Genomic DNA, 21,816 nt, shown 5'->3' with positions numbered 1-21,816 from the left:
TGACTTCATCATGTGTGGAACATTTATTATGGATGCCGGCCTGTTTGAGGTGGGCTCTAGCCTATTCAACTTCCAGCTAGTATAACATTACTCTGCCTGGTTGAAACTCACTCTTCCCCGTTTTCATTTTTTGGTCCAAAAAGCCCCTGATGGAGAGTAATGAGCATCATAACCAGCTAATCAGCACAGTGTCCCAGTGTGAACCATGTGCAGAAATTCCCCTAAATCTGCATATCAAAAGAATGGTTCTAGAATATTAGAGGAGCACGCAAACCTCCGGTTGCTTCTGTTAGTCTGCCTAAACTACAAGTGGGGTAGAGGTACTGGATCCTTCAGCTAGTACTTTATTTGTGGATAGAGTCTGCCAGATTGCTACCCTCTCTCCAGGCTCTGCCTAAGTATGGGCAATCCCATGAAAATGCCTTTCTGCTGTGAACTGAGGAGAAAAAAAGAAAGACATTCAACCCCAGTCTCTGATCTCTGTTAAATCCATAATTTTTTTGCTCACCATGTCACCCCAGTTTGGACCCAGACATATGGAATCAGTCATGACCAGACTCCCCATAGCCCGAACTGCCAGGCCAGGTCCTCCCTAGACCACAAAAGCATCTCTGGACTGGTTTCGGGGTGTCACCTAATCAACCAGGCTAGCTTGAATCCAGTGGCATAGCAAGCAAGGGACCCACTTCTGGACATACCCTTCCCACTTGGGACCATTATAGCAACACAAAAAAATGATGGACATTGTAAAACATTTTCCCCCAGTTACAGATCTCCGTTAAATCCATTGTGTTTTTGCTCACCATGTTACCCCAATTTGGACCCAGCCATATGCAAATCAGCCCTGACCCGGATCCCTAAGTGGCCATGGGTATGCCCTGACCCTGACACCTAAGTAGCCATGGGTATGCCCAGACATGGATCCCTCCCACAGTTTGTGTTCTGTGCTGCTCATAGCACAGAGGCATCCGTTTTACGGTTTCAGAACCCCTTAAACAGCTTTTGGATGTAGGCGGTACGGCTGTCCTCAACATTTGAATTTATCTGCAGACTTCAACACTATATCCTACACCATCCTCGTTCATTGTTTAGCTGAGATCGGCACTGTCCAATTTCTTTCTAACTATATGATCTGCATTAGATTCCTATAACTCAGAGGATCCTATTTAAAACCTTTATGCACAGTCACAGAACCGTCATCTCTCGGGCCCCCAAAGACTTCAGAACCTGTGTTCCTTTCGACACCTGAGGTCCTCCAACGCTTTACACACTCTCCTTCCTAAATTGTGCTGGGCAGGGAGAGGAGGAAGCTCTGCAGCAGCACTAGGAGCTAAATTATGCAGTAATCTGCCTTCAACACTTCGAACAACATTGAATTGTTCTTGATTCTTGAAAGATCTCAAAACGTGTTTCTTTAACCAGATTTAGCACTAGAACAGGGGTCTTTAAACTTTTTTGCTCTAAGCCCGGCAATGCAAAATGTTTTGTCGTCTCCTTCCGTCCCCTCCTCCCTTCAAAATGTTATGGCAAGGATTGGGCGAGTGGAAGGGGCAGGGCAGAATGCAGGAGTGAGTTTGAGACCTTTTCATGGCCTCTTTTTCTGTAGCTCATAGTTCATAATAAATGTGAGATTTATAATAGGCCAAATTCAACAAACAACATTGGAATTGGCCAAAAAGCTATTGTCCCCTTAATTTGGGTGTGATGAGCATCTGTCACCCTTGGCCCCATGCAACTGCACCCACTACACTAATGGTGGCTGCGACCCTTAGTAGCAGTCCATCTCTTCTGCCTTTTTCACCTCTTTCCCACCATGCTGGATCATCCCAATCTTGAAACAGACTCTCTGTCCCCTTTTTGGCATGGGGAGATGAAGTGATTTGCCCAGACTCACAGAATGTCAAGCTGACGCCAGGACTTAAACCCGGCTGGTTCCCTAGTTGTAAGGTTGGCAGCTCTCGCCCTAAGGCCACATCTTCTCCCTTTTAGAAAGAAAATGAGCTCTTGTGTGGTGCCCCACGGCTTTTTGCAGCAGAGGTGCCCTCTGCCCTAATTCTTCCAGTGAAAATGAAACCCAGACATTCATAATTGTGATCCAGTGGCCTCCTCAGACACCTGGACTACAGTGCGTTTGCACCTGCTTCACTAACTATAGGTACTGGCTTCTGAAGAGGGCTGTTTCCTCTGCCCTTCATCAGAAACGTTGGCTCCCATCTTATCCCATCCCCCTCAATGCCATCTTTCTGATGCTCAAACAAAGGTGTCTCCTCTGCTTCAATTGTCCCCATGCGTGGACCATCTCACTCAAGTACAATGCAACACTTGCCATAGCAAGTGGCCCCGGCCCCTCATGCAAGCAAGGAAGGATAGTAAAACAACCATAATTGGGGTTTAACCAGGGCCACTGGAAATCTGCAATTATGCTGCCATTTTGTTTTCTGCATAATTATAGATTTGCTGAATTCCCTCATAATCCATGATCTGCCTCAAAATCCATAGAGTTCTAGCTCAAAACGGATCAAAAGTTACTAAAAACACAGAAATGTGTTGTTGCACAGTGAGAGACCCTTCACACAGGCTGACTGGTCACATTTGTGTTGCTTATTGCTATATCTGAGTGTTAAACTGGGACTAATGAGGTGAAACCTATGTCAGGTTGTGTTAACAAATGTAAAAAGTACAAAATAACGAAGTAATACTATCACAAAATATGCCGCAAAGCGCTGCATAATTTGTCTTTTCTTGCCCCATAATTTAGTCAAACTTGCCTTATGATTTGGTCATCCCCTGCTGAGTAGTTCCAGTGGGCCTGGATTTAGTGCGTTCCTCATACTCTCAACCCCGTGCAATTGGTTGAGCGCCAACCATATAGGCTGTATTGCAGCTAATATAGTCTTTAACTGATGAAGTCACTTTGAGCGCCACTGTGATAAAGATTTCTTGAGAGGAAACAACTCAGTTCTGGAGTGAGTCCCTTTAATACATACATACAGAAATGCTTTTAGGTATAGTCTGATTACTTATTACAAAACTCTGTAGATATAAATAATGATTCACATGTGCACAGTTCTTTTTGCTGCAGATTGAATCCTCATAGCGCTATAAACAAGTCCGTATTCCCCACTGTGCCAGCCAGGATTCAATTCTGTGACTCCTTGGTCACGCACAGACATCTACACCGATCGCATTAGCTAAATGAGGTTTTATAATGTAAGACTACATTTTCCACAGATTAGTTTAACTTGTATTTATATTTAATTTAAGGTATTTGCCTGTCGTTTTTTTATGCAGTTCTTGAAGGTGAAAAAATAACAAGCTAGTTATTGAATATTTTGTTCTTTAGCTACATCTTTGACCCCACCACCCTACTTACTGACTGCCCCAAGGCACTCGGGATTACAGTTAGACACGTTTTTTGCAATTCTACCTGCGCATATAAAGATGACAGCCTGGAAACGCGCCAAATAAACAAGGTTGTACTTTCAGGCCATTTTCAATTACAAGCCCTTGCAGACACAGTTGAGTTCCCATGGGAATGCAGTCGTAGACCCCTACAGGGTGTGCCCCACAGTTCGACGAATGCCCTAGAACATCCATTTTATGCTCTATTTCTGAATTCGTCTCTATACTCCTTTACCTTTGGTTTCAGCTTCCTTTTACCAAAGCTATAGTGGCTAACCATTATTGAAGAGCAATTGATGCGCTCTACAAATCACACCTTCATTACGTTGCATAATGGAAATGCTCCAGAAGGTATAAAGATGTAGTGGGGCTGATGCAAAGCTGGATGGTGTATTTCAGATCATACTGAAATAGGAGTCAAGAGTGAACGAAATAGAGAATGAGATCAGACAGATCAGATCCCTTAAAATGGCTTCTCACAGTGAAGAGATTAGAGTTTGAATCTACTGCCCATGAACCTCTCTTTCCTTTCTCCCGGGACCCCATGTAAAGGCCAGGGGTGTAGCTTGGTCAGTAAGTTGGGGGGGGGGGGGGGGGGGGGGGGGGAGGATTTCCCAACAATCATACCGGCACATAATACTAAAATACATAGTACGACAAGCAGGGTGCAAGAGAGGGACTAAAGGGGAAATGGAAAGGGCGACAAATGACGATTGGTACAGGTATGAAGTGAGAGAAACCACAATATTTTGTCAATAACCAACATTTTTGAAGACTTTTAGAACAGAGAGATAGATTGTGTGTGTGCGTTTTTATCTGTGTGAATGGAACAATTCCTTGTGAAATCCTACAGACTTCTCACCATCAGGGGCGGCTCCTCTGCAATGGCGGAGGAGCGTAGGCCCGCTGATCAGAGCCAGCTGCTAAAAAATAAAACAATGTATTTCATTATCGTTTTATTTTTAAGGAGCTGGCTCAGCCAGCGTGTGCAAGGAGGTGCAGGGCTGGGGCATGAGAGGAGAGAGGAGAAGTGCTATGTGCACTCTCTAAGTCAGCATGTGTGTTTGGCCTGACGTCTCAGGCCGATCAAAACACACATGCGCACTTAGGTTTCTCTAGCCTGGCTGCATAGAACAGCAGGGCTGGAGAAACCCCATGGACTCCCTGAGTGTATCAACTTTCCAGCCTGCTCATACCAATCCCCGCACTTATCTCCTAGCAGGACAGCAGTGGTGGGATTGGACAGGGAGTCTGTGACGAGTTCCAAGTGTCTGCTAAGACCAGGAAAAATCAGCACTGAGGTGCGCCACAGGAGGTGGCGGGCAGCAGTTAAGTTTAACTTTTTATTATTATTAAACTCCCTCGCACCTCTCCTTTACCCCACCACTTAATTTATGTGGCGGCTGCCACTGCTCACCATACCCAACTGCAAGCACCTGGACCCAGCTATTTACCAGAAAATACCTTTACTAGGTGGATGTAACACCCCAAACTCCCGCCCCTCCGAAGGAATGGTTTCCCTGTTTAACCCCTCCAAGGGTAAGGACCATTAATTATACCTTTTTCTTTCTGAAATAAATACCTGATAGAGACTTCTAGTCGCAGATTCATTACCTTTTTTTCTTCTCTCTGGGCATCAGATATTATGTTAGTGATAATACACTCGTTCTATTTACAAGGCATTCTGTGTTTTGATGGTAAAGTTATATTACACTCGTTCTGTTTACAAGTTTACTGTGCTTTGATGGTAACGTGATATTACACTCTTTTTGTTTACAAGGAATCCTGTGTTGTGATGGTAAAGTGATATTTTCCAAGTATACTGTAAATGGAAAGGCTGTGCAAACATGTCGCTTTAGCTACATTTACCGTAAATGTCATTTTGCTCGTAGCATTGTGCCCTCTGGAAATATTGGTCTCGGTGGTATTTGAGAAACATGCTATCATTACTGTCCTGAGAGGTGAACTTTTCAACATGCTTGTGTGCAGGCTGGTGATGTACATCGAAAGAGACAGCAGAAGAGCCACGCCAGCGAAGGAGCCGCACAGCAGCAATGAGTACCTGTCACAGTGCCTTGATCTGCTCATCGCTCACATTGCTCAGGAGCTCCCAGGAATTCTAGGTACGCTGCAGACACCGAGCAATCTTACCTTTCCCCGCCTGCCTTCCCTCGTCTTGTCAATCTGCAGTGTCAAGGAGCTCTTTAAAGAGGGTCTTCTGTGAGGAAATGTCAAATGTGTTTAATTTAAGAAAATGTTCAGAAATGCAGGGCATTATCACTGTTAATTATAAATTATGTACTTTCAAAACTTATAGGCCAGTTACTTGTTCCCTTAAAACCAACAACCCCAAAATTGGATAACCCTGAAGAGAGCACAGCTAAGGCTGCTTGAAGGCAAGCCACCACAAAAAAAACCTTTTACTACTAAAATGCGGTGTAAATTCAGGTTTAGCAGGGACCAGTACCATACCTTGTTTGAATGCATCAGTGTTTCAGTAGTATGCACATTTATGAATCTATGTGTGTCGTATTCTTCACAAATATTGTCACGAAAGGTAAGTAACATTTTTCTTTTGCACTAAATATACTTTCTATTGTAGGTGATATTCTTGGTGCCTTAGCTGTTGTGTCTGGACGGAAGCATCCATCAACGACTCAAGCCAAACAACTAAAAGTCTGCCTTCCCATGACACCTGTAGTGCTTCATCTGGTGACATCTCAGGTACCGTTTCAACGGCTATGTCCTTGTTATGGTGCACTACTTCCAATATTGTAACTTATTTAGAGTCTGTCTACTCAGAGACAGTATAAAAAAGCTATATTTGTGTGGCTAATTTCGTAAAAGAGCAGAAGGAAATGTTCTCCAATAAATACTCATTTGTTTCTTCTATTTTGGGCAGATATTTCGTCCTCAAATTGTGACCGAGGAGTTTCTTGTCAGTTTTGGAACCTTACTTGTGAGTAATATGATAAGTATATATTTAAATTGTTCTTACAACTGATGAAAGCCATTTCCTTTATCGCACATGCAACACGAGTATTCTCAAATTCAGTGGGTGATAGAACAAATGCTTCTGTAATGTCAGTTTCTTTTGCTTCCCTTATGACATTGCCTTTCTCTTTTTATTATAAACCTGTTTTTACATTAAACTTAGGGCAACCGTAGTTCTTGGTCTAACTTAAGGAATATATTGCAGTGTCGGGCAGAAAGTGGTACTGTGAATGTGTTAAAAGCATCCTTTGCTGTTAATGTGATGTCATCAAGGTAACTAACTGACTTCTAATCTTCTTAGGTTGTATTTCTACCTGATGTGCTGGCTATGCCAATGCTTATAATACAAAGTAGTGCAATGCAACATGTTAAGAGGTTAGATCTGTTCGCCACGGCCTTGAACAGGACTTTTCCTGAGTTCTGAGCATTTAGTTCTGTGATACTTCGGACCGGGGTTGTGGCTGTACTGCGGGGCTCTCGAAAAGATTCGCACACACTGGGTTTCTGGGTAGTGCAGGTTTTATTGCTTTGTACAAACGTCGTTTGCGAACAGGCACTCTATAAAAGGGTAGGGGTGAGTCCGCCTCCTCCGTCCTGGACCGTCCTCCTGTTGCTCTCCAGTCCCAAGGTCTTCTGGGTGTCGTAGGCCTTTTCCCCGCCGTCCTGCTGGTCTTTTTGCGCCGGTACCCCAGAAAAGAAGGAAAGAAAAAATGTCCGTCTCAGTAAAGGTGCTGGGATGAACTTCTCTCAGGGAAGGGAGTGAGGGGAATCACACGTGCAACCTCCAACCCTGACTGTGGGACGTGAACCCTTGAGAAACCACCAAGGGTGTGCAGGGGTGTTTGCTTTAGGCGGGCTTCCCTCGTCTACCACCTCCCCACGCTATGTTGTCGGACCGTACCTGGGTGAGCCACACTTCAGTGTTAGTGTGGCTGGGCGATGCGCGTCCCGCAGAGCCCCCTGGCTTCCCGCGGTAATCCACCTCAGGTTCGCTGTCTGGTCCCGCCGCCGCCTTCCTGGTTGGAGTCGTCCTGTAGCTTTGACTCGTCTCGGATTCCGTCCGGCTCCACCTTCCAGGTCTCTCTCCGCTGTCCCCGCCGTGCCTGCGATGTTCTTGTTGTTTCTCCGGCGCCTCCGTCCTACTCTCTCCGCTCTCCTCGTCCTCCGACCTCCGATCTTCCTCCGTCCTCCGCTCGTCGTCTTCCTCCGTCCTCCGCTCGTCGTCTTCCTCCTCCGTCCACTCTGCTCCGCTGTCTCTCCACTCGCTCCACCAACCTCCAACTCCACCTCCGGGTGTCTCGCACACCTGCCTGGACTCCGGAATGGGCTTTACGTCGTCAGGAAGGGTGTGGCGCCAGTCCGTCTCCGCCCCCTTAAAGGTGTAGTCCCGTAGGTGCACTGCATCAGGCCGTCTCCGGACGACGTCGGGGGTATTCCACGCCTCGGTATTCTGGGAAGAAAAGGCAGACACATTACTAGGCATACCAGGGGGGCCCTCGTCGGGGTCCCCCGCGTCACAAGTTCCCTCTGAATTGTTCCCTGGGTGATGCCTTCAGATTCACTTATACTCAGAGCCTGCATACAGGTTTCCATCCAACCCATTTCTGTTAAAAGTATTACCTTAAGTGCAGGAGGATCGAAAACTGCCAATCCTGATCGCCCCAGGTTGGGCACGGACAATCTGCTATGCCGATTTATTGACATTCACCCAGCTCTTCCTCCCCCTTTAAGAGAACTTGCTCACACAGCAGAATCCCAAAACCCTAATTCCCTAACACTGCAGCTGCATTTGTGGAGATGGAGTAGTGCCAACTAGAGTTTTTGTGCCATCTTGATGAAGTCACAGACATCATATTGGAAGCCAGGATGCTGCTTCCAAATCTATCTACACACGCCGATAGATCGAGTGCGTTCAGTGGTGTGAATCGGATGGCTTCAACACCTTTAAAACTGGTCTTTCTGGCATCTTGTGATTTGCTTTGTCCATTGCACAGGAGAGTGTGGCATTGGGCACAGTTAAGGTTAAGGGCTATTTGGCTGCCTACATGTGTCTTCTTGATGGAAGTTGCCTGTTTAAATTGGCACTAGTGGCGCTTTTTCTGAAAGATTTGCTAAATCCTCCCACTCCATTTATTGTTACTTATAGGAAATGGGGTTACTAGTTGAAGGGGGGACCCTACTCAAGCAGCAACCACAGTTCTTGTCAGGGTGAAACACAAGGAAAATCCCATAATAACCTGGGCTTAACGCTCTGGTGGTTTGGCAGAAAAGCAGTCAGGCTTAACTAAGAGGCAATGTGTAAACTATTTATGCAGCAGACCACCACACAAGAACAATCCCTCACCTATTTTGAAATACACAGTAAAATTTGATAAATTACTTGACATCAAAAAGACAAAAATGCGATTAGTAGAACCGGAGATATTCAATAAAAACGAAATGGGACTAGTACTTAAAAGCACAAAGCGCCAACTGTGGTTATTTCTATTTTCTATTTTCATCACTTGTAGAGAGCATGGTGACCCAGAGGCATCACAGCTCTGGGTTGGAGGATGCAACATAACAGAACCGGAAGAGCACCTTAAAAGACTACTTTATGTGAAGAGCCAAGTTTTGATTGCTTTTTGGAAGTGTAGCTCATTTTCCGTCGCTCAAATGGCCAAGGGAAAGCTTTGCTATATTAAAGCCTGAGGGAACAACCACCTCTTCTAACGTTTTTAATAGCCGGGGTGGATGCCAGGTGTAAGTTCAAAGATCCAAGTAATCTGTTTGGAGGATAAGGGGTAACCAGTTGGTATAGGGTAGGCAGGCAATGGTCGTGTAGAGCCCGGTCAGCAATGCACAGTGATTTAAATTCCACTCTTTGGACAATAGGAAGCCATTGAAGGTCTCTTATGCCCTGCCTAACTGACTGTGATCTAGGAAGTTCAAGCAGTTTGAGTTCGGCTGCATTTTTCACAACATGCACTTTCTGGATTACTCCTTTTGGGGATCCCAGTATAAGGAGTTACCATAGTCCAAACGAGACAGGACCTGGGCTTGAACCACCACTTTTCTCGAGGTCTTGGGGAGCAAGTGTAAGATCTTGCAAAGAAACCATATCATTACAAAGCAACTGGCCAGCTTTTTGGGGGCCTGAGCTTCCATAGTCAAGGTATCTTCAAACCACATCCCTAGGCTTTCTATAACAGTCTCATGGGGTTTAAGGGGGCCAAGGTCAGTAGTCCAGCCCAGACCGTGTTGGATGCTGGAATTATCTGGTTTCACAGGACCAGCACAAAGTCACAAGTTCAGGCCGACAACAATGGAGTGTGGGCTGGCTGCAGGGACCACTTTAGGGAGGGCCCATTGAACAAAGTTCCTTAAATCCTGGTTGATGAATATTGCGAGGTTCCGCGTTGAGGATGCGTCACACATCCGTGATTTGGGGGTGCGATGTGAGGTCCTATATCGAGGATGCATCATGCAGTGGTGTTTCTGAGGAGTTGCGAGGTTCTGTGTCAAGGATGAATCGTTCAGTGGAGGTTCTGAAGAGCCGCAAGGTTCCACATCAGGGATGCGTCGCACAGCAATGGTTCTGTTGCGAGGTTACAAGGCGATGCTTTGTTTCTGCTTGGACCACAGCTAGGCTGGCGGAGGATATTCAGGCCCACTTCCAAGGGCTCAGGACTCGGTGACACTACTTGGGGGTGGCAAGACTTAAAGCCGACAGAGTTCAGGTGCTGGGTTCAAGGTGGATGAAACCTTTTCTGTCCCTAATGCTCTGACCAGGAGGCCATTCATCTAGCCCTTGGAGTTACTCCTGCGGTTCTGAGTTCAAGATGCAGGTCCAGTCCTTCTCACTTAGGCACAGTAGGGCAGCAGAGAAGCTGTCCTTTTTTGCAGCAGCTACGATTCAGAAAAGGGGGTGGTGATGAACAGAGTGTCTGAATTAAGCAGACCACTCTTACCCAGTCCAAAGATCAGGGCTTGATCCATCACCATTATTTATCTCACAGTACCATCCCAGCTCAGAACCTGGCTATATGCAAATCAGTCTGTCCCTGGCCCAGTGCATCATGGGAACAGGGCAGACTAAACTACCAAGCCAATTCTTCACCAGAAAGGAGACAAGCTACCGGGGACCGGTTTCTGGCATTTCAGCCGTCTTCGGCCCGGCTTGCTTGAATCCTGATGGTGCAGTGAGAAAGGGACTCATGTCTGAGTATACCCTGCCACACCTATAGTGGCCAAAAACGATTCAGAAAAGGGGGTGGTGATGAACAGAGTGTCTGAATTAAGCAGACCACTCTTACCCAGTCCAAAGATCAGGGCTTGATCCATCACCATTATTTATCTCACTGCACCATCCCACCTCAGAACCTGGCTATATGCAAATCAGTCTGTCCCTGGCCCAGTGCATCATGGGAACAGGGCAGACTAAACTACCAAGCCAATTCTTCACCAGAAAGGAGACAAGCTACCGGGGACCGGTTTCTGGCATTTCGGCCGTCTTCGGCCCGGCTTGCTTGAATCCTGATGGTGCAGTGAGAAAGGGACTCATGTCTGAGTATACCCTGCCACACCTATAGTGGCCAAAAACGATTCAGAAAAGGGGGTGGTGATGAACAGAGCAGCACAGCAGTCCTTGTGAGTCTGTCACAGGCTCAGAGGTGTACTAAATAGTTGGATCTGAGGGCCCAATATTTATTCCTTGTGCCGCCTTTGAAGTAGGTGAAGGTTCTAGAGGTTTCCACCCCCTAAGGTGTTTGGAATTTCCTGCTTCCTTGCCCTGGCCCTAGGTTGTCTGGGGACACTAAAGAAAAGACTAGTGTGAAACAATTTGTGAGTGTGCGGAGGCAGAGTTTTTGTGCTGTGCAAGTGAAGTAGGTGACAGCTCTGCCCCTATCAATTCAAAGGGGGCCAATCCTGCCAAGACCTACTCCTCTTTGTCTCACCGTCTGTAAGTAATACACAAAGACCAACGGCCAGCTACACCTAGTCTTGTGACCCAGGATACAGGCTACAGGCACCAAATGGTTGAGACAAGAAAATACCAACTTTCTAAAAGTGGCAGTTTCTGAATTGTGACTTAAAATCAATCTTTACCATTAAAGGTGGTATTACATTAAATTCTTTAGAGTCCAGACTCAATATTCCTACCTGCTCCCAGTTGAAATTAATTGTTAAATGTAGTAAAATAACCCAATGTTATCCTAGCAGAGAGGCAGGACTCACAGTAGTGAAAGACTAATTTATTAGTGTTTCACTACCAGTAGGTGTACAACTCAAAAATACATGTCCAACTTTTTAAATACACTGCATCCTGCCCTATGGGCTGTTTAGGGCCTATCCGAGGGTGACGTATATGTATTAAACAGGGAGATTTTGGCCTGTCAAAAGGTTTATTTTACCAGGTCGAAAAGGCAATTTACACTGCACACACAAGCTTCATTAGCCAGTCAGAGACATGTTTAAAAGGACTACTTAAGTGGGTGGTGCAATAAGTGCTGTAGGCCCACTAGTAGCATTTAATGTATAGGCCCTGGTACTAAGGACTTACAAGTAAATTAAATTTGTCAATTGGGTGTAAGCCAATTTTACCATGTTTAAATGAGAGAGCACAAGCACTTCAGCAGTGGTAAAGTGTGAAGAGTCCGAAAGTTAAAAAAACAAATTCAATAAAAACAGGAGTAGTTAGGCAAACAGTTTGGGGGAAGACCATCCTAAGGCTTACAGGTCTAACATTACTCAATGTGATGCAATTCTCACATTGACACTTGATATCATCCGCATTTGAGCCGTTACCCTGTTTTACATCTCACCCTGAAGACAGTTTTGTTGGTACCAGTAACTTCAATGTTTTGAGTCAGAGAACTTCATGCTCTCTCATTAAGTCCACCTTTCACAGTTTCCTACCCATATAAGTTGGGCATTCGCAACTGATCTTCTTACCAAGTGCAGTTTCTGCATTTCATATGGGTCAGTCTACCACCCTCGCAACCTGATCTCTCCTATACATCCATCCAAGGAGGAGAGTGACTACTTAATCATATGTGCAGTGTCATATTACGTTGTCCATATGCAACAGGACGGAGAGGATGATCAGCTTTTTGTGAGTTTCGCCAAATCTTGAAAAAGCCAATGTGGAGCCCAAATGTGCCATTTAATTTTTTTTCATATTAAGATTTGCAATGTCTTATTTCATCATTGATCTTTTGATTGACCTCTGCACGCGTTGATTGGCAACAGTAAAAGAATTAGGAACTGACATAGGTAGGTGCATCACATACTCTGGAATTTTCATTAGCAGTTGTGCCAGGTTTATGAATAAAGCTGCATATGGCCACAATTGTGTAGCTAGGTTGCAATTGGCTCTAGTGCAAGCAAAGTAATTGACCCCTCACTAGGGTGACATTTCAGTCTGTCAGCTGCCTCCGACAGTCCACAACCTCCTTCGACAGAGTCTAAATCTGCCATATCAAAACTCACTACCATTCTCATATACCCTCAATTGCATTGACGCTTCCTACGCTATGTTTCTGCAATTCAAAGCCATAACCCTAAAAAGCATTACCAAAGCCTATAGGTTTGACCCTTGTAAAATGCACGCACACTAAGACATAACATGCAGGGACCCCACACTCACACTGCTGCCCTCCTATAGGCACGTCCCTCACATAATAATATGCCTCACTCAGGACTCAGAGTGACAACTTTCAAACTGAAGACCACATATGCCTCACTCTGCACTCACACAGGCACTGTCACAAATTCCAACCTAAAGACCACTTACACTGCACTCACAAAATACAATGTTAATCTTGTATTCAAACAGAACATCCCTCAGAATGCACTCACAGAGCATGATGGCCATACTGCACTCATTCAAGCACACTGCTCACACACAGGGTGCAGAGTTTGGACAGATGGTGGCATTAGAGAGACAGGCTGAGTATCTGGTAGATCGGTCCACTAGTGTAATTCAGAGCTCTTGAAGTGAACTACACTGAGGTGATCTTATCTCCCATAAACCACACTTGGACCAGCACTGCAGACTATGTTAGTCTGATGTTTGTGGAATTATGTGGGGAATAATATTGGCATCAAAATATTGTCCCACTTTCTTTCTAAAAAACAAGGTGACGTTTTCTTTGTAGTGCAAGCATATGCAGAAAGAAAGAAAGGAAGAAAGATTAAAGAGAAAATATGGTAACTGAAAGCAGAGGGCATGTGCTTCAATAAAAAAAATTAAAAAGCAAACCTTTGCTCTGTTCTGCCATCCTGAAGCAGTAAAGAATGATAGAGTGTGGTAATACTGATTTAAAATGGTGGCATGGTTTTGAAGCTTGCAGCAGTGATGCCTGGTGCTCTGCATAAAGAAAGTTGTGGTACCGTAGCAATGGCAGCCGAGCTGCTGGTACTTTCATTGCTCAATTAGCCCTAGTCTGCATTCAGGTGAGCTTCTGGGGGTGTGCTAAGGGAAATATCTCATGAGGTCCAGAATATCACAGAGTAAGCAGGCAAGATACTGTAACTTAGTCTACCGGATGTCCTAAAGGCCATGGTTATCCATTAGGCAGACCCAAACATTGACAATAAAGCCAGTGGCTCAAGAGAGCTGATTCTGTGCCCAATTTTATGTATGCTGTTAATAAGGGGTGGACTAATATGTGAATTATACTCTGACTGATGAATTGCGGAAGTGGGCTTACCTAAAGTTCATTTTCTGTATGCAAGATTGTGTTTTTCTTTTTTTTTTAGAAAACATGAGGCTGATGAGACAGCTAAAAAATCTTTTGCTTAGGCCTAAAACACATAGAAATAGATAGGGAGCAGGAGCGCAGTGGATCCTTGGCTCACACGCTTAAGACATACGGCACCGTTCAAGAAATTACAATCTTCCCTGAAAAAAATGAAACAAGTGTGATACTGCAAGACCAGTGTAAGTTTCCTTCAAAGACATGAAACAAGTGTTGTACTGCGGGTCCAATCAGTGCAAACTTCATTCAAAGGCATGGAACAAGTGTGGCACTGCCGGGCCAGTGCAAGCTTCCTTCATAGACACAGAAAAGTGTGGTACTGCAGTGCAATTCAACAAAAACAAATGAAAGGAGTGTCCTCAGGACCGAAGGTCCTAGCACGGAGAGCGAGCACTGGAGAAAGAAAGAGTTCTTTCATTTTTAGGAAACTCCTCACTCCCCGACCTGGTCGGTGACATGCTTCATCATCGGGGTTCACCCTAGTGGCCGAGTACCACTCAGGTGTGCTTCGACGCCTGCAACTGCAGCGGAGCTGGTTTTTGTGAATGAGTGAAGTGGTGAAGTTAAAAAGTGTGCTAACTGTTCAAATTTAATGTGGAGTCAGTATGATACTAGTAAAAACAGGTGAGATACTACTGATGGTATGAATCGACCAAGGAGTATCATTTTTTTGTTGTGAAATGGTCAACATGTTTCAACCGTATGTGGATTGTCGGTTTTCGTCAGGACCAAGATGAGCCGGGAGGTCTACACACGCTAAGGTGCACCCTTCCTTGGCTCACCAGTATGCTAGACCGTGTACTAACGGTTTGGTTTTGCTTACAGCTTTCTGTGTAAGGGCAATCTGAAACAATAAAACACAACATAATGGTGGTGCATGGGTATACAATTGTGTTCAAATTCTCTCCATGCGGTGTGTTTTTCGTCTCCGTGAGGCTCATTGTTGCATGCAAAATATTCGTTCAAATGTGCATGCTATATTACACCATACTGTGAGGTGCCGAATAGTGTGACCCAACTGGGTTATTATATATTCTTTTTTACACACACATGCCCACTTGATTCCATCGTCGATAAGTGGGTAATTTGCGTTCGATGTAGTGATTTCACGGACGCTGCAGTGCCAGCCTGTGCAAGCTTCCTTCAAAGACATGAAACAAGTGTTGTATTGCTGGTCCAATCAGTGAAAACTTCATTCAAAGGCATGGAATAAGTGTGGCACTGCCGGGCCAGTGCAAGCTTCCTTCACAGACATGAAAAGTGTGGTATTGCAGGGCAACGTCCAGCTTCCGTCAAAGACATGGAAAAAGTGTGGCACTAGTCAGCACCATTTAATGCCTTTCTTGTGGAGAAGTGTGGCTCAGGGGTTAGAGGCGGCAGACCCGGAAGCTGAGATTGGTCCTGGACCAGGGTTCAATTCCCCGCCACGGCGGGTCTTGGGCTCAAAAAATTCCACGGTATCGATAATTCTCGTTCCGGTGCCTGCTCGACTCACGGGTTCACACTCTGCGACTCTGGGCAATAGTTTGCTTAATCTCCACTACGGCCCCTCGCGGCGGGATGCCTGGCTTTCACCTTGTGGATACCCTGCTGGGGTTATCTCACAGGGGAATACCAGGATGGGTTCCCAAGGCAAGCGCCTTGATGCCTTCGGGTGATACGTGCGCTATATAAATCGCAATACATTTACATTCTTAAATACATCGAACAAGCAACATTTCAGATTTGGAACAAGTGTAAGGATTATCACTGTGTTGTATGAATGCAAGCTTGACTCACATGCATAGCAAGATTTACACACACAAAACAGGTAAACACCCTCACACTCATATTTTCCTCTCTCTCTCTCCCCTCCCCTCCCCACTCTCTTTCTCTCTCTCTCCCCCCCCCCCTCACACAGGTCATCAACAGTGGAAACTAAGCTATCCTAACATACAAAGCAGGTATCACACTGGCAGCAGCATCTAAGCTTATATCAGGCACAGAATATCCAGAGTAAAGTATAGAGATGGGCGAGTCACTTATGGCTTGAACCAGATGGTAGGATATGATTCACCTCAAGGTTTTCTTGTGCCCTCAAGCCCAATGTGAGTTGTTTTCTTGTGACTTCCTCCTGCTATTCACGCTCGAACCTCATACACCAAGAATGAAAGACAAAGCATTAAACTTTGATGTCAAACAGGAGCGAGAAAGGAATACCAATTTAGTGGCTGAATTGCAAAACTTGCCACCAAGAAACCTCGGATCAATCGCGACTTGGCCACTTGACCAAATTTTGTGATCCTAGGCAATTCTTTCATTTTATTGTGCCTCCTAGATTTACATTACTGCCTTTGAGGAAACCTTGAAATATGTTAGAATGTGTGCTGTGAAAAGATCTCTCCTTGAGACGTGCTGATGGCTCCCAAAATGAGCACTGCCTTAGCTAGGCTCAGTCTGATCCAACTATACTATTTACACACAGCATATTTAACCCCTGCACGCCTCCATAATGCTGATTTGAACCCGACTATATCCTGCGTGCGCTACAGCCAAGATTAGGCAGACTTCTTCTACATGGTCTGGACCTGTCCCCTCCTGGGGCAGTATTTGGAATGCATAGAACAAGAGCTCACAGAGGTCTTGGGTTGGGAGGTTCTACACAACCCGCTAAACACGCTCCTGGGGATTATGGATGGCTTGGATGGGTCCAGGAACGACAAACTGTTCTTCAATACGGCTATGATCGTAGCCAAAAGAGACATAGCTGCCAACTGGAAGTTTCCCAAGCCACCTAGCGTCGCAGAGTGGCGCAGGGAAGTGGCCTGGAGTGAGGCACAAGAGAAACCCCTATATGAAGCTCGGGGTTGTCCGACTAAGCACCGTAAGGTTTGGGGCAAATGGCTCACTTTGCCACTTGATTCAAGCAAGCCGGGCTGAAGACGGCTGGAATGCCAGAAACCGGTCCGCGAAAGCTTGCTACCGGTCCAGGGAAGACATGGCTTGGCAGTTCGGGCTGGACTGTTACAATGAGGCACAGGGTCCGACTGATTTGCATATAGCCATGTTTGAACTGGGGTGGCAGAGTGGGCTAAAGAACGGTGATGGATTAAACCCAGATCTTTTGACTGGGTGTGAGTGTTTGATTGATTCAGATGCTCCGTCCATCACCACCCCCTTTTAGTACCGCTTTTGGCCGCCATAAGTGTGGCAGGGCATGCTCAGACGTGAGTCCCTTGTTCACTTTGCCACTGGATTCAAGCAAGCCGGGCTGAAGACGGCTGGAATGCCAGAAACCGGTCCTCGGAAGCTTGTTTCCGGTCCAGGGTAGACATGGCTTGGCAGTTCGGGCTGGACTGTTCCCATGAGGCACAGGGTCAGACTGATTTGCATATAGCCATGTCTGAACTGGGGTGGCAGAGTGGGCTAAAGAACGGTGATGGATTAAACCCAGATCTTTTGACTGGGTGTGAGTGTTTGATTGATTCAGATGCTCCGTCCATCACCACCCCCTTTTGTACCGCTTTTGGCCACCATAAGTGTGGCAGGGTATGCTCCGACGTGAGTTCCTTGCTCACTTTGCCACTGGATTCAAGCAAGCCGGGCTGAAGACGGCTGGAATGCCTGAAAACGTTCCTCTGAAGCTTGTTTCCGGTCCCGGGAAGACATGGCTTGGCAGTTCGGGCTGGACTGTTCCCATGAGGCACAGGGTCAGACTGATTTGCATATAGCCATGTCTGAACTGGGGTATAAGAGTGGGCTAAAGAACGGTGATTGATTAAACCCAGATCTTTTGACTGAGTGTGAGTGTTTGATTGATTCAGATGCTCCGTCCATCACCACCCCCTTTTAGTACCGCTTTTGGCCGCCATAAGTGTGGCAGGGTATGCTCAGACGTGAGTCCCTTGCTCACTTTGCCACTGGATTCAAGCAAGCCGGGCTGAAGACGGCTGGAATGCCAGAAACCGGTCCTCGGAAGCTTGTTTCCGGTCCAGGAAAGACATGGCTTGGCAGTTCGGGCTGGACTGTTCCCATGAGGCACAGGGTCAGACTGATTTGCATATAGCCATGTCTGAACTGGGGTGGCAGAGTGGGCTAAAGAACGGTGATGGATTAAACCCAGATCTTTTGACTGGGTGTGAGTGTTTGATTGATTCAGATGCTCCGTCCATCACCACCCCCTTTTGTACCGGTTCTGGAGGAGGCCCGGGCTGTACTCTCTAAGGATGTTGCAGACAGGAGAGACACAGCATAGTTCACAATGCAATGGGGACTTGACATGGCCAAATCAATGGACAGATTAGTTTAATCAATGGTGGCTCTGAGACGCCACGCCTGGTTAAGGGTGACTGGCTTTTCGGGGAAGGTTCAGGCTTTTACATTTACATTTACTGGCATCCTTCTCTTCGGAGACAGGCAGATTCTGCGCTCAAGCATTTCAAGGACAGTTGGGCTACTGCCAAGTCCTTGGAACTTTCTATGGAGCCACATCACTCACAATCTGCCTTTCACTGCTACGGAAGGAGCTTCCAGCCACGCCAATTCTTTCCCAGACTCTGAGCTACCCATGCTCCCAGCTACCCATGCTCCCCAGCCTCTGTGTGGACAAGGGTGCAGTAGCCACAGACCTCGGTGGTCAGGGAGCCAGAAGTCTGGTCAGTCCACTACTTCCTCTCACCCGGCACCTGCAGCCTCCAAACCTTCCTAACCTGCTCCTTCACCATGATGGGCAGTCCACAACATTGGACAGGTGGGTTTTGCAGATTGTCTGAAGGGGCTACTCCCTCCCTTCGACACTACCCCGCCCTCCATGCCTCCATCTCACAACCGGCGTACAGGAGATCATCTGTTTCTTCTCTTCAAGGAAGTCAAGGCTCTCTTGTCCATGGGAGCCATAAGAGGGTTCTGCTGCCAGAAGTAGGCTCTAGTTTCTATTCCCGCTACTTTCTGATTCCCAAAATGGATAAAAGCCTTCATCCGATTCTGGAAAAAGGAAAAATTCAAAATGCTCATGTTGACTCAAGTCTTGTCTGCCCTGGACCCAGGAGACTGGATGATAGCATTGGACTGGCAGGACACCTATTTCCACATTCCCCTCCTGCCTCCCACTTGCGCTACCTGTGGTTTACAATAGTCCATGAGCCTTTTCCATTCACTGCGCCTCAAGGGTGTTTACCGAAGTGATGATGGTGGCTGCAGCTCATCTCTGGAGATCAGGAGTGCCAATCTACCCCATCTCGATGACTGGCTGTTAAAGGCGGGCTCGCCTCAAGCTGTCGTCTCCCACCTCCAGACTATGGCGAACCTCCTGCACTCACTGGGGTACACTATCAAAATGCTGAAGTCACACCTGACTCCCTTTCAGATGCTCCCTTTCATCTGAGTTGTTCTGGACACAGTGCAGTTTCAGGCTTATCCTCCCGAGCAGCGAGTCCAGGATATTCAAGCTATTATACCGATGTTTCAGCCTCTATCTTGGGTTTCCTTGAGACTGACTCTGAGGCTGCTGGGCCTCATGGCCTCCTGCATCCTGCATCCTGCTTGTGATACATGCCTGCTGGCATATGCAGGCTCTGCAGTGGGAACTGAATTTCCAGTGGGAGAGCATCAGGGTAATGTCTTAGACATGGTCCAGATCTTGGAGGTAACTGCAAAAGATCTGCAGTGGTGGCTAACGAACCGCGATTGGGTTAGAGGCGGACCCTTCTACCTTACCCAACCATATCTGACAGTAGTGATAGATGCATCACTCCTGGGATGGGGCAGCCATTTGGTAGAGTTATAAATCAAAGGACTCTGGTCTCCAGTGGAATCCGGACTCCACATCAACATGCTGGAACTCTGAGCAACCTGACTGGTATTGAAAGCCGTTCAACCCTCCTTGAAGGGAAGGCTAGTGCACATGCTAACGGACAGCACCACCACCATGTGGTTCTGTAACAAACATGGCAGGAAGGGATCCTGGACTATTTGTCATAAGGCCCTTCACCTCAGCACATGGCTGGAACAGCAGGACATAACCATGGTGGTTCAACACCTGGCGGGCTCTCTGAACGCCAGGGCAGATGAACTCTGAGACTGATGCCTACTGGACCACGAATTGCGTCTCCACCCGGAGGTGACACTTGGTCTCTTTCAGCAGTGAGGAGAGCCTTGGTTAGATATATTCGCTTCTGCCGACAACTCGCAATCTCAGCAGTTTTGCACGCTGGTGTTTCCAAGGTGGCTCTTGCTCAGGCTAGAAGGGACGGCGGTTTTTCAAAATTAGAAAACGCTGGTTTGTCGATTCATCGTGATCTACACTTTAGGTGACTACCAAGATAATATCTACCGCCTGGGACTACGAAATACGAGAAAATATATATGTTGCACCAAACAGGACGTTTTCGCACTTGAAGATCCTTGTATTTAGACAAATAAGTCTATTGGAGTAAGCTGGATAGAGATACAATCACGACCCAATGAAATAATTGATATTTGAATTAAGCAAATGCTTTTTTGAGTTGGAGCTCTGTCTGAGGGATTTGGAATAAGAAGAACAAAAAAGAATTATAGGATATTAAGGACTTCCCCCTTCTCTGTGACTGGATAATACCGTACTCGGAACAACTATTTCACCCTGAAGAAGTTCTGTTTTCAGAACTAAACGCGTTGGCTGTTTTTTTTTCCAAAAAGGAACATTAAACAACTATTGAAAATTTATATCAAGACTCCGCGTCTGTATGTGACGACACTAAGAGAATTCTCTAGTTTTCCACTTGGATTGGATTGATTTACAAAGCGGTGCTCTTCCAAATTGGACAAAAAATATACATTTTACCCCAGGTTTGGGTGATGCTCTTAGGACAGAGAGCATTTGGAGATAGCACGCAAAAGACTTAAGATTAATGTGATTGGTAAACGTAAGATTGGTGCCTTTCTTTTCACTGACAGGTCCACTGTCTAAATCTTTGTTGTATAAACCATGGTGGTTCAACACCTGTCGGGATCTCTGAACGCCAGGGCAGATGAACTCTGAGACTGATGACTACTGGACCACGAATTGCGTCTCCACCCGGAGGTGACACTTGGTCTCTTTCAGCAGTGAGGAGAGCCTTGGTTAGATATGTTCGCTTCTGCCGACAACTCACAATCTCAGCAGTTTTGCACGCTGGTGTTTCCAAGGTGGCTCTTGCTCAGAGACGCTTTTTGTCTCGAGTTGAGTTCAGGCCTCCTGTACGCCTTTCCGTCCATGCCACTCCTGCCCAGAGTTCTCAAGAAGATCAGGTACAACTGGGATCAAGCCATCCTTGTGGCTCCGGACTAGGCATGGAGAGTCTGTTATCACAAATTACTGAGCATAACCATCAATCCTGCGATCAGGCTGCCCCTTCAGGAAGATCTTCTTTTGCAACAGCAGGGGAGAGTTATTCATCCGGACCTGTCTACTCTCCCTTCTTATGAGGAGATTGAGCGCTAAGAGTTGATAGCTTTTGACCTTCCTCCTGAAGTCTGTAACATCATTTTGACAGCTAGGCATCCCTCCACCAAGTCAGTATTACACCTGCTGTTGGAAAAGATTTGTTGCATGGTGTAGGAGGCTGGCTTAGTATATGGTGCACACTTTTTTAATTGAAGCACCCTGCTGTGATCCCGGCAACCCATATGGTGATTTTAGTGGTTTTAGACAACCATAGAAAGCTCTCTAAGTGGTAGCTGT

General features: G+C 46.3%; 1 protein-coding gene across 1 annotated transcript in view; it reads left to right on the top strand.

The window, feature by feature from the left end:
• The window catches only part of ULK4 (unc-51 like kinase 4), a 1,855,260-nt gene that overhangs the window by 699,055 nt on the left and 1,134,389 nt on the right, over window positions 1-21,816 (top strand). Inside the window, exons 23-25 of the mRNA XM_086941729.1 lie at window positions 5,392-5,525; window positions 6,005-6,126; window positions 6,305-6,361. Of these exons, the coding sequence (XP_086797855.1) occupies window positions 5,392-5,525; window positions 6,005-6,126; window positions 6,305-6,361 (313 nt within the window). The remainder of the gene's footprint in view (window positions 1-5,391; window positions 5,526-6,004; window positions 6,127-6,304; window positions 6,362-21,816) is intronic.

The sequence above is a fragment of the Lissotriton vulgaris genome, chromosome 10 (genome assembly GCF_964263255.1).
Source record: "Lissotriton vulgaris chromosome 10, aLisVul1.2, whole genome shotgun sequence".
In the NCBI taxonomy this organism is placed as follows: Eukaryota; Metazoa; Chordata; class Amphibia; order Caudata; family Salamandridae; genus Lissotriton; species Lissotriton vulgaris.
Note: the sequence above shows the minus strand (reverse complement) of the source record. Positions and strands in the feature narration are given on the sequence as shown.